The sequence below is a fragment of the Pavona decussata genome, unplaced genomic scaffold (genome assembly GCF_977016875.1).
Source record: "Pavona decussata unplaced genomic scaffold, jaPavDecu1.1 SCAFFOLD_417, whole genome shotgun sequence".
NCBI classification, from domain to species: domain Eukaryota; kingdom Metazoa; phylum Cnidaria; class Anthozoa; order Scleractinia; family Agariciidae; genus Pavona; species Pavona decussata.
In genome coordinates this window covers 22,137-38,779 of record NW_028145779.1, presented here as the reverse complement: position 1 = coordinate 38,779, position 16,643 = coordinate 22,137, and the positions used below count along the sequence as shown (strand labels likewise).

General features: G+C 38.0%; 2 protein-coding genes and 1 long non-coding RNA gene across 5 annotated transcripts in view; 1 reads left to right on the top strand and 2 right to left on the bottom strand.

The window, feature by feature from the left end:
• LOC146450838 (uncharacterized) overlaps window positions 1–1,905 on the top strand; it is a 30,225-nt gene extending 28,320 nt beyond the window's left edge. Inside the window, exon 5 of the mRNA XM_085099869.1 lies at window positions 17–1,905. Coding sequence (XP_084955995.1) covers window positions 17–415 — 399 coding nt within the window. The 3' untranslated portion in view covers window positions 416–1,905. The remainder of the gene's footprint in view (window positions 1–16) is intronic.
• Window positions 1,906–2,160: 255 nt separating this feature from the next.
• On the bottom strand, window positions 2,161–5,960 carry LOC146450837 (uncharacterized). Of its 2 annotated transcripts, XR_014860216.1 has the most exons (7): window positions 5,885–5,960; window positions 5,683–5,786; window positions 5,511–5,576; window positions 5,358–5,423; window positions 5,216–5,273; window positions 3,996–4,061; window positions 2,161–2,558 (listed from the first exon to the last, which is right to left on the bottom strand). It is a non-coding gene; the product is annotated as an uncharacterized LOC146450837 (long non-coding RNA). The 2 variants fall into 2 exon arrangements; XR_014860215.1 differs by having other exon boundaries at window positions 5,683–5,955.
• A 1,003-nt stretch (window positions 5,961–6,963) lies between these two features.
• LOC146450836 (uncharacterized) lies at window positions 6,964–15,137 on the bottom strand. 2 transcript variants are annotated; one of them, XR_014860214.1, is made up of 5 exons: window positions 15,059–15,137; window positions 8,910–9,016; window positions 8,753–8,828; window positions 8,159–8,434; window positions 6,964–7,438 (listed from the first exon to the last, which is right to left on the bottom strand). XR_014860214.1 is itself a non-coding variant. In XM_085099909.1 (4 exons), exons 1-4 carry the CDS (start codon window positions 15,080–15,082, stop codon window positions 7,094–7,096), a joined length of 552 nt encoding a protein of 183 aa, XP_084956035.1. In that variant the 5' UTR covers window positions 15,083–15,137; the 3' UTR covers window positions 6,964–7,093. The 2 variants fall into 2 exon arrangements, 1 of the variants encoding a protein (XP_084956035.1); XM_085099909.1 differs by lacking the exon at window positions 8,159–8,434.
• Window positions 15,138–16,643: the final 1,506 nt, after the last annotated feature.

The window sequence follows — 16,643 nt, the reverse complement described above, 5'->3', positions numbered from 1 at the left end:
GTGTTCTTTGCTATAGAACGAAGATGATCCAGACTCTGACGATTCTGAAGGAGAAAAATATTTCCGAGAGGCCATGGATGGGAAGCTAATCCGATTCAAGCTCGCTAAGGAGGACTGGGATAGAATTCCCCTCAGTACGTTTCCAAGCGGTGGGCGATTGCTGGGTGGGGACTGGACCAAAATCTTCTCTATCAAAGTGAAGAATAGTAACCCATGGTGCGATTTGCGCTTCAAGAACAACCACGTAAGATCGGCTAATTCTCGTAAGAAGCACTCTGCACCGTTTTTCAGAGGGAATGGTGAATGCAAGCGTCCAGAATGTGGACTGAAAATTGCATTTGTCATTCAGGAAGAGAAAGGAAAATACGTGGATGTCAAGTACATCGGAAATATTTGCCACAAAGTTCAGGAATGAAGTGATGTCACTGATGATAAGAAAGGAGCAAGCGAGATTTGTTGCCAAATCTTGAGATCGTCAAACGTTGATTGGCCATAAAGAAAGGAGACAATTATACCAATAATTATAGCCGAGAAGTCAGCCCATTTAGGATAACGAAGACAGATAAGATATTGTCTGACCACAATATTTGTTTTAGCACAATATAACGATCAGTTTTACTCAATCAACTGATGCACGCTTTACTAGAGCACAGTATTCTATGATAAGAGAATATGGCAATATAGAGAAAGTAAAGAAAAAAGTGATAGCACGATTATTCAAGAATACCTTCATTGTTACCAGTTGTAGTTTTTCATACAGAAATATTTGTTCAGATGGAAGATAACGCAGGATACTTTACTGTCCACGAATGATTTATTTTGTTTTTGTTTTGATTGCTGTTCTTAGCTACTTTGCACTGCAATGACAAAAATTTAAGGATAGTTTGAATTAGGCTCTAATTTCCATTTATATACTGGAAAAGTAATTAGGTTGTCATTGCTGAGCATAACAAGTGAAAGTATAAAGAGCTACCTAACGTTTGCTATGAAGTGGATATTACTAGTAAGTCTCGTCCAATCCTCGCAGACGGGAAGCTGGCTGCAGGAATTCCTGACACGCCAGGTCGTTTCCCATGAATTTTATTTGGGCGATCATTTTCACTAAGAAGAATTAAATAAAGACCCTAAGATTCGTTATTAGCATTATCATAGTCTATAAGTTTGTACGTTAGAAATGGTGCTGACGACTATTAGCCAGCGAAGTCATGGCTGCGTGTTGGCCATTTGCTGGGAAAATAATTAAATATAACGAAATTTAAAGTAAAATATATCAGGGACACGCTCAGATTTATTGTAAGTTTACTTTAATTAAACAGTTTAAGGCTCATAGGAGCTTTGAATTATTTAGTAATTGATTGAGCGGTTGATTGATTGTTTGATTAATTAATTGATTGATTGATTGGTTGATTGGTGGATTTGTAGAAGACTTTGGTTTATTTGACCTAACCAATCAGCTTAATTCGCAAACAGTTGTCGTTAGTTCTTATAATTACTTAATGGTCGCTTCCCATTTCCTCATTTTAGCAGTCTAGTCCACTTAATTTTTAAATATTTGAGCATGCGTAAACTCACTAGACTGTGTCGCAGGAGAGAAATCACGTGAAACTGATCTCATCACATTTTGATCAAGAGGGAAAAATCTCTTATCGAAAAGGAAAATCGCTTAAAGACATCAGTTATAAAAGCGAAACTGTAAAGGCTTTATCAATACGACGGACATACAGTGGGAGTCGCGTAGGTCTGTCAATCCCATTTCAACAAGCTCAGTCAAGTTTTAACTTATTAACAAATTACTATATTTATCTTCCAATTACAGATCAGAGCTATTCCTGTATTTAGTCCTTCATGCATTCCTGTATTGTAGTTAGCGTTGACTGCGTTGCCAACAGCTTTCAGTGACCCTCCGTTCTCTATCTTTCTCGCACGAAGCTTACTGTTATGCTTTTCAAACATTCATCAAAAAAGCTACCTTGCAAGAAGTAATTTGGAACTGTTGTATCAACGCCGCAGCCCATATGTCCCAAGACTCGAAATGCCGAAATCCTTTTGTGTGCTTGGTGTCGGTAGTGGGGACGGCAAGCATGACATTAAAATTCTCAGGTTTGTTGTCAGGGGCCTTCGATCAACCCATGGAGAGCATCAGAAGCCATCGATGCTCGCCGTTACAAACGAAGATGGTGGGAGTTCGATCGAAGCGTACGAGTCTCGAAAATCCCACGGAAAAATAGGGGACTGTGAACAGTCTACGGTAAAGTGTGAAACCAACAATTCTCTTATTCAGTTGGTTATTGTTGATGTACTGTAGAGCATCTCTGTAGCCATCCGCATATATTTCCCCACGAAGCCGCTTTCTGGGTTGGTACAAAATGTTCGCTGCTCTCCGTATGTTTTCCTTGTTGACAAACGCATGCATATTCCTCCAATGCATTTCAGACAAGACTCGGGATTTATCCCGCGGGCAGATTTCGCTATTCCCGCTGAACGGAGACACTCGAATCAGTGGTAAATCCCCCAGGGGGATTAGGTAGGTTGTCAGTGGAGCCACCATCATACCAAGACTAAAAGAAAAGAGGCGAAAGAAGAAACCATTTTAAAAAGTATTTGAGTGTTTTAACGTTATAGCTGTTCTACTATGCGGGTGTGAAACGTGGTGTGTGACTAAGAACGACCCCACCAAGTTGGATGTATTCCTACATAAGAATTTGAGAAGAACTATTGGCTTATGAAAGTATCCAAAGAAGAGATCTGTAGCCGGGCTAACATCAGCACAATCAGTGAGCAAATCTACCAGCAACGCTAGAGGTTCATTCAGGCCACATTCTGAGAATGGATGCCAATCAACACCTCAAGAAGGCATTAACCTGGGCTCCGGAGGGAAAAAGAAGTCATGGTAGACTGAGAGAGACCTGGCGCAGAACCACAGAGAAAGAAAGGAAAGCCTTGGGTTTTGCGTTATGGAGTGAAACGGCAGTGGTTGCACGTGACCAAGTGGCATGGCGAAGAATAATTTCTGGCCCATAATTCCCCCCTTGGGGTCAAGGAAATAAGTCAAGTTAGTCACTTAGTTTTAGACCGGCCAATTTACTCTGGAGTATCAACAAAGACACTACACTGTAAAACTGGACATTAAACCCAGATCCCATTGTTGCCTCATAGGAGCCTACAGCACATGCAGTTATGCAGTATTCATGTACTGGTAACTGCTTGACTAGCTAATGTAACATTTCACAGTAGCTCTCCGCTTCATTCTTTCTTGCAAGTTTTTGGTCTCCTTAAAATGGCATAACACCTGAACTGTTATCTCAGTTTGATAATCAATTGGATTGATTGATTTGTTGACTGAGTCAGTGATTGGTTATTTGATTGACTGATAAATTCAATATTGATCTCTTCCTTGATTGATTGTTGACTAATTTGTTGGTGTCAAAAGTTGAGCTACAATCAATAATATTGATTGATTGATTGATTGATTGACTGACTGACTGACTGACTCACTGACTGACTGATTGATTGATTGATTGACTGATTGATTGATTGATTGACTGATTGATTGATTGATTGATTGATTGATTGATTGATTGATTGACTGACTGACTCATTGATTGATTGACTGACTGACTGATTGATTGATTGATTGATTGATAAATGTGCACTTGGGCAAATGATGCCGCACACCTTCATACACGTAGCTCTACTACTAATTTTTGTAATCAATGTAATAAAAGCAAGTGCAGTAAGCAACTAGGAGTAGCTATTGCAGTATTACTATTACTATTAATGAACCTGCTGACAGAGGTTTTTCTTGGTTACAATTTCCTGGTCAAGGATAATGACCAAAAGGTCTGGGATGACTCTGATAACAGTAAACCTACTGTAGACAGTATTGACAGCTAGCCCACAATAAATTATTGTACTACAGGAAAATAATTGACATTTAGACTAGCAATTGAAATAACATGTACGGTAATAATTATTAAAACAATGATGTACAGTACCTGTCCTTTAAATTGTGGAAATTTCAGTCCAACATAGAAAGGAATGTAGTGGCTTGCTAGTAAAACCTTGGAAACAGAAAAAAAACTTTGTCACTAATACTGTACTTTCTATAATATTGAATAAAGAGCTTTGAACACGTTTCCATATAAAAATGTACTTTACCATTTAAACCTGTACTTGATAAATAGGAAACATTAGTTTCTGAATCAACCAATAAGAATCCACATATACTCAATATGATATCTTAATTAAGAAACTAAGTTGCTGTACTAACCAATCAGATCATGTGTGTAATCCATGTCGCGCGCCAAAACGTAATTGCCAAATTTAGCATCACCCGTGCTTTGTCTGTCAGCAAACAACTATGCAGACAATTAAACTTGTTACAAGCGCTTTTGTTTTATCTCCGGTGCATTTATTGTTCATTGATAAAAATCAGCGTAATTAAACCCCGACGATGGTTACAAGAAGATGAAAATACTTTACAACACAAGCGGCATTTGTTTATTCCTCATCAGTCGAAATCCATCGTTCATCAGGTTGTCAAATTAATGCAACTATGTTATATTTCGCTCAAGTCATTCCATTCGAAAATAAATGAGCGAAAGTATTTCTCTCGGAAATGGATTCCTCGTTGCTGCTTCGTTTGTTATCTCAGCTCAGTAATTATTTCGCAACTGGAGTTATTTTCCAACCTGATACGGGATTATGTTCGTGACAAAAACATGTTGACAGTGCTTTCACCGTTATCGTCTTCTTTTTTCTTACAATCAGGCGATTCTTTTGATAAAAATGTTACTTAAGGCTTAAAAAATTTATTTGCTGTATCCTTGCTTTTATCAAAAAACTTTATAACGTCAAACGCCTCGTCTTGCCAAGAAAATGACTAACAGAAAAAGATAATAAATTGCTGTAAACTCCGAAAAAGGACAGCTCCCATGTGCTGTACTACAGGGATTTCACCTTCTTACGTGGTCACCATCAAAAGTAGGAACGTAGAAAAGGAACGGCAATTTAGAGGTGAAATAAGAGAACCCATATTCATTGAATGGATTCGTAAAGAAACGCAAACCTTAAAGAACTTTTCAGAAACATGACAGACTACTTGTTAAATTAAGAAAAGCGGTCAGCTTAAGTTCAGTCACGATATTTTAGGTTCTTCTACCTATGGTCTGTAAGTAGTCAATATAGATAGGAAATACCCTGTACAGGAATTTACCTTGGTGGAACCTTCTGGGCAACAACTGACATCCTCTAGCAAACTTTTTGGACTTCACCTTCGTGACAAAGAAAACAGAATGAGAAGTGTGAGCGGGCAAGGACATTAATGCTAACAATGCTCAAACTAGTAACTCATTCACCTCAACCGTTCTGGTTATGTTTTCGTGCTTGCGTTTTTCTAACAAGCGAGAGCCCGCCTTTTCAGCCTATAAAAGAAATAAAATATAATAAGCAATGAAAAACAAAAAAACCGGGAGTCGAGGAAAAAATGTTTCTTGGTCTCATGTCTCTACCTTCAGATGTTGTTTACGTGGTTCAGTGAATCTCGCTTTTTCCACATCCCTGGCCGGCTCCTCCACCTGTAGGTGAACACATTTTTGTCTCATTAGTGCTATCTGTTAATTTGATCTAGTGCATCTCTTGAACCAACCGCAAAACAGTTATCCCATTATTACGCAAACTTACGTAATAAAGAAAAAAAAGTTTGTACTCACACTATCAACTCCTGAGGTTGCCATAAGCATTTGTCCTTCTATTTGGGCTACTTTTTCTTTAAGCGTGTCTATGTTCTACAACAGAAGAGCAGAAAACAACAGTTAATTGTGGACCGTGAAGTTTTCAGCCGCAGGGTAATTGTAAAGAAGTACACCCAATTTGACATGTTTACCTTTTCATAATATTTCCGTTACTCTTCCTTTCTATCAACTATCCCCGATATTTCTTCTTCTAACTTCCGTTTATCCTCGTCCTTATTACATTGCTTAGGAAATAAGTCATATCAGCTCCTCATTGGATGCCGATCCGATTGGCTTAGAGGCTAAGGTTTAGTTCTCAAAAGACCTTGCAGAAAACAAGCGGACTTAGTTTCTTAAGATATCATATTGAGTATAATTTGATTCTTATTGGTTGATTCAGAAACTGATGTTTCCTGTTTATCAAGTACATTTTTAAATGGTAAAGTACATTTTTTATATGGAAATGTGTTTTTGATAAAATCGGGCCAGTATGGCCTAGCAGTACAGGGTCCTAGACAAAATTCTCAGTCTGCCACCCAGTGGCCCCTGAACCTAACACCCCAGGTCACAGCCCACTTCTAACCCTAAGATTAATCTTAAGACTAACCTAAGGGCTGAGAAGTGGCCAACAGACTGCAGGCCACCAGGTCAAGGGCTGTGGTCTGGCCTGAGGGTTGATGAGCCACAGGCCAAGAAGTGGGCCATGGGCTGTGAGCTAGATGGACTCACTTTTAATGAAACCTGCAAATGAAGGCCAGCTAACATGTAGCCACCACCACGGCCTTGGTAGTACCCCAACTTTTTGCCTTTCTTATGTGCGTTAGTTATTATCTAACTGCTGCAAACGTTTTACAAAAATCTGGGTGTGGGAACATTTTGGAGTGATAATTTGTCCTATGAAATACTAACAAAATCAATTTAATTCTCATTCTGTCAAACGCTGACTAGTACAACATCTTGCATTTAAATTAATATTATGCACAACTAAGCTTTTTATAAAATAGACTTTGGCACTACATCTAGGAGTAAAATCAGTAATTGAAAACAAATCTTACTTGAATCGAATCCTCTTTTGACTCAAATTCAGATATAATAACATTGCCATTGAAATAATTGTCGTATTAAAATCAATCCAGAAATATTGCTAGATCTTGCTGATTTCGCTTTATAAGAACAACCAGAATTCAATTAAACGGGCGCTGCTTCTCATGCGTGGCAAAATGGTTCAAATCCCTGGAATTGCATTATACAATGATCCAGTTTTTAATAGTTAGTAATATGACTTTCAGTACATACCTTCTTCCTGCTAGACGTCTCCACTAGTTTCAAGCTTGCATTTATTATCTATTTGTTGAAATCAATCAACAATAACATTTTATTTTTAATATCACCTGGGCATAGTAAATAACTATGATAATCGCAGCGAGTTTGGTGCGCTGGCTGATTTGACCACTGCAATCATTTTTGGAAACTATAGTTCTCATAACTTCTGCACTTACTTCGAATGGGAAGTAACTGAAAGTCGTACCATTGAGCCAGCCTACTCCAATGAACTTTGACGAAAATGTCCTCATCACTTCCTGTTCCCTGCTGGACATTGTCGGCCGTAGCGTTTTTAAATCACCAAGCAAAATCTTTTGCCCACCCACTTCGCACACTACTTCCGAAAAGTCTGGGTGCCGTTCTATATTCCAAAATGTTTCCACCTAGAGAATGCATAGTGCGCTGTTAAAGCATTGACTTCTATACAGGTTCTCTTGTCTAGCATTCATTAAACCCATTAAACATTGCTGAACTTTCATCTACAAAAACAGGTACAATTCATAGAAAGCCATTTAATTCCTCACGCTTTCGTATAGTCGATCTGTTCATTATTTGTCCTACCGGGAAAGGTGTCCTGTTTAGCCATTATACCCCTTGACAGATATCAGCATCCAATTTCTCCTTGTAATAGCAATGCTTATTCAACTCCTGAGTTCATGGGAATTAAGGATATGATCACTTAAAAGTAATTTTCTTGATATTTTAATAACATCTCCCCAGTACTTTTATCAAGAAAACTATGGGGACATTATAGGAGAATTTGTTCTTTGATATTAGGGTTAAAGGATTAAAGGATATGTCAAAGATGTTATGTTACTGAGGGTAAATGACCACTAAATGTATCTTTTACTTTGTGAAGTTTTCTATTTTACTATCTGGGTTCCTTTAGATCGTCTGTTTTATTCAGAATTGAGCAACGAACTGAGCTGATAAGAGACAACTGAGGCATATCACTTGAAATCTTGCATAGTAATACTTATCAACTTAATAATAATAATAATAATAATAATAATAATAATAATAATAATAATAATAATAATAATAATAATAATAATAATAATTGTAGGAGCTAAGAGATCAAAGCAAAATTATTATTCTTTTACCTTTTCTCCCAAACGTATATTCTTCCAATATTCTGCATGCCTTATCCTTAATTCTTTTTCTTGGGGAATCTCAAATCGACCAACCCCTTTCCAGTTTACAATTACATTCGACATAAATACAATATTTTTTTCTACATTCTCTTATTCCCTTTGCTTCAACTCATAAAAGCCATCAACCCGTCGCTCTAGAAATTGCAACAGCATTGTGGTTTTATCCTCTCTCATCAAGCGACCAAAATACTTCAGATCTCTTCCATAACTAACAGCGACCCACTCCTGAGAACTTTGAAACCAACAAAGAAAGAAAAGAAAACAGCGGAAATGAATTAAGAGATCATAACACGTTTTTATTGTTTTTAACTCAGTCTTGGGCTTCAACTAAGCAAATCATAACTGTTTAAACGTGAGCAAATGTAACCTTGAGTATTTGTAATATCGCAGTAGGAGTAAATGATCGCAAACAACCGGAATTTTGTGTAAAGCAAGGCACTATATACCTTTCAAAATGATACGATAATGTTAGCGCGGAACATTTACAGCTTCAAATAGTCGTGCTGTAACATTGTAAGTACTAAATAAAGCGAAAAAACTTACAGTTTTTTTCCGTTTCAGACGTTTTCTCGTTTTCCGCTTTGAACGAGCCCCCGTCCTTTTTTTCCTCACTCTGCAACTGAACGAAATAGCTGTTTTTGAACAGTTATCATACATATCTTTCTATTGTTTTTACGCATAGTACCTCTTAAATACTCACGTGTGGAATTGTCTAGGTTCAATCTTGAAAAGGATGAATTTTACATTCGATTCTGTCTCCATTTGCTCTGAAGGTAGGGCAGGCTGTGCTCCCAAGTTATCTTCCTCCTGCAATAGTTTAAAAAGAGCTGTTCGAAGTGTTCTTCTTCTATTTGTTTTTATACAATGAACTGTGTAAAACTCGCGTTTTCATTGGTCTAGAGGAGTGTGTGATTAGAGTGTAGACGCACGATTGACGTCATCGAGTGGTGTGACCAGCGCACGTGATCAGAGTCTAGAGTCCAGCCACAGCGACTGGTCAACAAAGTTTTGCAAACTGTTTTTGCGAGTAGCGGACAAACACAGGCAAATTTTCGCAGGAAAGGAAAACTGCCCAATAAAAAATTGAACAAAGACTGCTGAGAGTGACCTCAAACAGGATAGGAAAGCTAGAACTTTGTTGTGACGTGAAAGGGAAGCAAATATTTGTCGAAATATGTCGCCGATAAAAAATCCGGCAATGGCGAGTAATCGATTACAAATCGCAGTGAAACGACTTACATGCTGTAATATTTTGGGGTCAGGATTTCCTTCTTCTTCAGTCATCTTATTGGGGGGTGGGGCGGTGAGGGTAAATGGCGGAATGAGTTTGCGGAATGGAATGTGGAAAGACGTGCGGAATGGCATAATTATGCAAAATAACAATTGCGGAATGACATAATTATGCGAGATACGATTTATGCATAATAACTCACAGAAATACATTAAACTGAAAAAGCGCGCCTTTTTTGGGCGCCAATTTGCAAATACAGCCTTTTTGTAACCATTCAACCGAAGAATGCATCACAAAAACCCAAACGATGGTATCTTCGAATTCAAACTTTTTTCCTTCGATTCTCATCGCATAGCCGTTGATGCAACATAGCAGCTCGTGGACTTTTATCGTTCGCGAGTGAACACAGGATTTGTAACACATTTGCATTAAAGAGGTTTGTTTATTTACGTAACCTGGTTTCCATTCCACACGAGTCGTCCGCCATTACGGGAGATGTATACAACTCAATCGAAGGCTGGTTAAACTTGACATGTTTCAAGCTTTCACAGCGCCTCGCAGGAAAAAGACGTGAGTAAAGAACCGCCTCTGTTTATTATTGAAACGATTTATGTCACTTGTCGAGGATTACGAATGTGCTGTGGTTCGGTCATGCTCATTTTCGTTGTTTTACGTTTTATATTAATCAATTTATCATCCACATCCAAACACACACACACGCAAAAAAATAAATAAATAAATAAATAAATAAATAAAAACGAAAATAAAAATTTAACCGCAAGCTATACCGCAGAACGCTTTCCCCGTATTTTGACGTGTAGATTTCGGTTTTTTATTTTGGAAGGAAGGATCTTGATGAAACAAATAAAATTTTCAACTCCAAGATTTTATTAGAAACAATATCTAAGCAATTCGGGAAAGATTTCCGCACAGCCCCATACATTATTTATCCATGCACAACTGTCACACTAACCCACTTCCAAAAACGACGAGCGTGAAAACAAAGTGTGTGCCAAATGTATAGATAATTATGCATGGGGCTGTGCAGATATCTTGACGCAACTCGTACTAAAAATACTGTAAGAGACTAATGTCACTTGAAGCCTACTTTCTTGTATTGTACTGGTTATCCAAAACCATAAAATCTCGGTTTTAGAGAGGAAACATGAAATTCAGTCCACTTTGGAGAAGAGAGGGGTAGGGGGAGGGGAACTGCAATAACTGTTGCAACGTGTTGAAATAACACCCATGCCCATTTTTAACCATGAATAGTGCATGTCCCTCTGACTTATCAGTGATGGAATCACCTTCAGCGTGTATACTTTACAGTTAGAAGAACTTGCAAATAAATCATACTGATAACATCCCAAAATATTCCTAAGATGGAGAAAGCTTCTTCACCACTGTAACAACTATTATCCATCACAATGGCTGAACAATCCAGTCACATTGTATTTTATTTCCAAAGTATAAAACATGTTACCCCAAACATTATTCTGATCTTTGAAGTGGGTATCTAAGTAGGTGTTTCAACATTATGCTAGCTTATAGTGGGGCAAAGCCTTAAAGAATATGTTAGTATTATATACTGGTTTTTCGGCTTTTTTTTCTTCTTCTTTTACTGACCATTTTGTCTGATACTTGTACTGTCTCAGACAAATAAAAACTAAAATTGATCAGTTTTTAGAATTTGCTTTTAAATTTTGGCCTAATTAAATGATAATGCATCTTTGTTGTATACTGGCAAGGTTCCACATTAAATCATTTTTTTTTTTGACATTTTACAAACTGTAAGCAAGAACATTACAACATCACTTTGAAAACGATAAGTTTGTTGAGTTGTTTTCAAATTACCTTACATAACTAATTATGTAATGAACAACTCATTTTTTGGCGTGAAAACAGCCTTGTTTATATTATGCTTAAGTATCTTCAAACTTTATGTTAAATGAAGATACTGTTTGTAGAGTTTTCATATTACAAGCGTTATATATGTGGACATGGGAACTGCTATGACAACTAGAATTACCAGCTAAAGTTATGGTGGATATAGTTTTGGTTGTCATAAGAGAGGATCAAGTATATGTGTGGGCTTAATCCTCTAATGGTCTTACATGACTTATTGGAATGATGACGATTCCCCTTGGTTTATTTTTAGGTCAGTTATCAAGAATCATAAAAATTAATTTTTAAAAAAATTATGTGTACGTAAACAAAAAACAAAAAAACTCTGGTTGTATGGTTGACCTAAAAGAGTCATAAATAGTGAACAGCTGGGTATGTATTGGAACATGTATGGAGAATTCATACTTCTGATCCTCTCTTGCTTGTTGTTGTTGTTGTTGTTGTTGTTGTTGCCAAACGTTAACTCCATGTGAATAGTTAGTTATTATTGCTCTACACCCCAAGGGGAAATAGGAGGTCAATTTTAGGGCAATGTAAAAATGCTTGTCCCTGACAGGGGTTGAAAATGTGCAGTTTTGTACCATTGCGGTGGAAATCAGAATCTCTGCTTTCAAAACCTCAAAGGAAAGCTTTTTTGTTCTGTGCAATGAGGAAACTGCTTGATTATTTCAATATTTTGTTTTGGTAACCCTTAAAGAAACTACATTGGGGCCACACCTATGCCAAGAGAGTCTGGTACAATTTAGAACATTCTGTTCAACATTTTTGACGGCTTGTCCCTTCAGTTTTATGTAAGAGTCCCCCCTTCCCCTGAGGTGTAAGTGTGGTTACATTACATGTTTGTAGAGCTACTTGAGTTACTGTTGTTGAGCTACTGAGCAATCCAACCATTTATGGGTTTACCTCTGCGAGACCTGTGATACTCACCAATCAGATAAAACAAGGAAAACCAAAAAAGTCAACAATAGGTTTACTCTAGGAAAACTTCGCAGGCTCTTGTAATGAGGCACAGACCATAATACCGTAAAATTCCGGTTACGGGTGGGGATACGTAAAAAGGAAATGTCAACGGCTTTTTTAGGGGCAAGGGGGGAAGGGGTGTTACGTGTTTATATAAAGATCAAAGATGGGCCTATCAGTGGAAGAGTGGTAGGGGCTTATCACGGAATAAAATTTTCGTTTACAAATAGATGGCCCAAAAATCGAGGCGATTTATTACCAGGGGAGGGGGACTTAAAACCGTGATTTCATGGTATGGGATAACTAGTACAATACAAGGTTATATCGATTCTTTAAAATAAAAAAAAAGGAAAAAGAAAAGAAAGTAGATAAGAATTACGGTATGGTATTAATTACCAGGCTTCAAGTGACATTAGTCTCTTACAGTATTTTTAGTACGAGTTGCGTCAAGATATCTGCACAGCCCCATGCATAATTATCTATACATTTTGCGACTCACACTTTGTTTTCACGGTCGTCGTTTTTGGAAGTGGGTTAGTGTGACAGTTGTGCATGGATAAATAATGTATGGGGCTGTGCGGAAATCTTTTCCGAATTGCTTATATTTAGATATAGTTTCTTATAAAATGTTTGAGTTGAAAATTTGTTACGTCAAGACCCTTCCTTCGAAAATAAAAAACCGAAATCTACACGTCAAAATACGGGGAAAGAGTTCTGCGGTATAGATTGCGGTTAAATTTTTATTTTCGTTTTCATTTATTTATTTATTTTTTGCGTGTGTGTGTGTTTGGCTGTGGATGATAAATTGATTAATATAAAACGTAAAACAACGGAAATGAGCATATATAATTACCGAACCACAACACATTCGTCATAACCAGATAAATCCTCGACAAGTGACATAAATCGTTTCAATAATAAACAGAGGCGGTTCTTTACTCACGGCTTTTTCCCGCGAGGCGCTGTGAAAGCTTGAAACATGTCAAGTTTAACCAGCCTTCGATTGAGTTGTATACATCTCCCGCAATGGCGGACGACTCGTGTGGAATGGAAACCAGGTTACGTAAATAAACAAACCTCTTTAATGCAAATGTGTTACAAATCTTGTGTTCACTCGTGAACGATAAGAGTCCACGAGCTGCTATGTTGCATCAACGGCTATGCGATGAGAATCGAAGGAAAAAAGTTTGAATTCGAAGATACCATTGTTTGGGTTTTTGTGATGCATTCTTCGGTTGAAATGGTTACAAAAAGGGTGTATTTGCAAATTGGCGCCCAAAAAAAGGCGCGCTTTTTCAGTTTAATGTATTTCTGTGAGTCATTATGCATAAATCGTATCTCGCATAATTATGTCATTCCGCAACTCGTATTTTGCATAATTATGCCATTCCGCACGTCTTTCCACCTTCCATTCCGCAAACTCATTCCGTCTTTTACCCTCACCGGGGGTGGGGGGGGGGGGGATTTAAAAGACGCTACACAACACTAACCAGCTAGACTACAAGGCGTCAGGTAGATTTGGAAGTGAAAAGAATAACACATGCACTACAAGGCGTCAGGTAGATTTGGAAGTGAAAAGAATAACACATGCCGTGGGAGCATGCTTCTCCTCGCTGGAGTTGATTTTCCATTCCCTCTCGCTGAACATGGAAGCGAACAGTTCAGTTTTTATAGTCGAAGAAATTGGCGCCAAACTTTTTTTCATTATCTTGATATCCGTAAAGTACTTATTGGTGTGGAGTGATACGTACAACGATAGTTCCTCCCATTGGCTGATATGCGGGATATCGTGACCTTGAGATTTGTTTGGATGCGGGATAGTCCCGCACAAACAAGCACAATTAAAAGACTTGTTTTCTGATTGGATGAGAAGTGATATGTTCCACAAAATATGGCAGAGTTCTCAACTTCCAATTTAAAACGGAATTTTCCACTTTTAAAAGGAGAACTGCTATAACTATCACACAATGGTTTTGTGACTTTCAAATTACATGCACAACGTCATTAAAGAGGTCATATATTACACGCAAGCTTTAATACATGAAAACACTCCCAATGATAAGAAGAAATGAGAATGATGCATTAATCAGTAAATGACACAGGCAAACTCGGAAAAAAAATCCGAGTTCTCCTATCAGGAGTCCAACCTAAGACCTTCCGATTACTAGTTCGGATGCTCTACCACTGAGCTACAGGGGACTCGTGGGAGCTAAGGCCATTGATGGGACAAACGTCCTGCATACTGCATATGTGTGGCATATGTGCGGCGTATGTGCGATGGAAATAATGTGATGGAATACGTAAAGCCTGCAAATAAATGAGAATGATGTATTAATCAGTAAATTACACAGCTGGCATACTCGGCAAAAAATCCGAGTGCTCCTATCTGGAGTCGAACGAGTCGAACCTACAGTGTAAGTTGATTACTAGTTCCGATTACTACTTCGGATACTGGGGTCTTTCTTGCCTGTTTACGAGAGAAGTGACTGACCCGAGCATGATTTGGCTTATAGTTGTGTTGTACAAGTCTACTTTTATGAAGTCATTTTAAAAAATGCTTACGTGCGACAAAAGTCAGTAAAAACGTCGGCCCTTTCTCGGTATATCAAAAACGTCTATACGAGAAGGAGTTAATGGCCAGGAAAAGACAGTCGAAATCAGACAGAAATTCTTCTTGGAATTTCATATGCACAGCTCAGATTAGTGTATTTAGGACCTATCTAGTAGTGTTAGTGAGAAACAGAACGAAATACCTGTTGATCGCTGCAGACAAGCATACAAATGCTCGAAAGAAACAAGCACAGTCTGGCCAAAATATAAACTTCACAACAGTCTAAGCAGCCGAGCCTCCACGTGAAGGAATGGCCACAGAGCTTTGTGTAAAAATTATATCGGAATGGACTTAAAACTTTTGGAATGCTTTCATATCTTCAGGAGCTAGCGTGCAAAGTGCTAATTTCAACGTTAATTTTGCAAAATTTTGAGAGAAAAAACACGTACGATAGGAGAAAAAAAACGAATAAATGTAAAAAAGCCAGTCAGGGAGGGGATGCGGAAGCTAAATAGGCCTTATCACGGTTTTGACGAGTAGGCAAACAGGCGTGAAATAACAGTGTTTGTATGGAAATCCGATGTCAAATAATTTTCATAAAACATCACTTCTGGAAAATTCATGAATTGGAAACTTTTGGCACTAGGAAAAGGATTTTAAGAAAAAAAATTGAGGGATGTAGCTGTGCCAGAAAGCGTGCAGTCGTGTTATGAACTTTCCATACATTTCCCTGTATTTTTTTTCCCGCAAGCTATTTTTAGAGCAGTTCACGGCTGGTTCGCTTTACAGACAAATGTATGGAAAATTCAAAACACGACTTGACGCTTTCTGGCACAGCTACATCCCTCCAATTTTTTTTCTTAAAATCCTTTTCCTGGTGCCAAAAGTTTCCAATTGATGAATTTTTCAGAAGCGATGTTTTTGGAAAATTATTTGACGTCGGATACTGTTATTTCACGCCTGTTTGCCTACTCGTCAAAATGGCGTCGAAAACCGTGATAAGGCCTATTGGATTAGGCCTTATCACGGTTTTCGACGCCAATTCAACAAGTAGGCAAACACGTCTTGAAAGAACAGTGTTTGTATGGAAATCCGATGTCAAATAATTTTCATAAAGCATCGCTTCTGAAAAATTCATGAATTGGAAACTTTTGGCACTAGGGAAAGGATTTTAAGAATACAAATTGGAGGGATTTAGCTGTGCCAGAAAGCGTCCAGCCGTGTTTTAAACTTTCCATATATTCCCCTGTTTTTTTTTTCCTGCGAACTATTTTTAGTAAAAGTTCACGGCTGGTTCGCTATACAGACAAATGTATGGAAATGTCAAAACGCAAATAGAAGCTTTCTAGCACCAGTTACATTCCTCAGTTATTTTCTGTAAAATCCTTTGCACAGTGCCTAAAGTTTCCAATTCATGAATTTTTTAGAAGCGATGTTTTATGAAAATTATTTGACATCGGTTTATTTCAAGACGTTAGTGTTTGCCAACTCGTCAAAAATGGCGTCGAAAACCGTGATAAGGCCTATTTCCAAAGAATCAGGGTGCTAGAAAAAATACTGTTAGTATTGGAAGGTTGGGGAGAGGGGGCATAGTTACTTTATGGAACGAAATGGAGGTCCATATGGCTTGGGCTTAACTTATATTTTTAGCTTCTGAAAAACAAGCAACTTGGAGTATTACCCACTTGGTAAAATCACACTCGAGCTTAAGTGTTCCGCATGGCCGGAAAGTACGGCAGGTCTATTCCGGGGGTGAGGGGTGGGGGGTGAGGGGTGAGGGGTGAGGG

Coding starts and splice junctions, on each gene's coding strand:
- LOC146450836 (XM_085099909.1), bottom strand. CDS start 15,082: ATGCTTGTCTGCAGCGATCAACAG. Junction 8,829..8,909: donor GAACCTAGACAATTCCACAC/GTGAGTATTTAA, acceptor TATTTCGTTCAG/TTGCAGAGTGAGGAAAAAAA. Junction 7,439..8,752: donor GTCTGAAACGGAAAAAAACT/GTAAGTTTTTTC, acceptor TGCATTCTCTAG/GTGGAAACATTTTGGAATAT.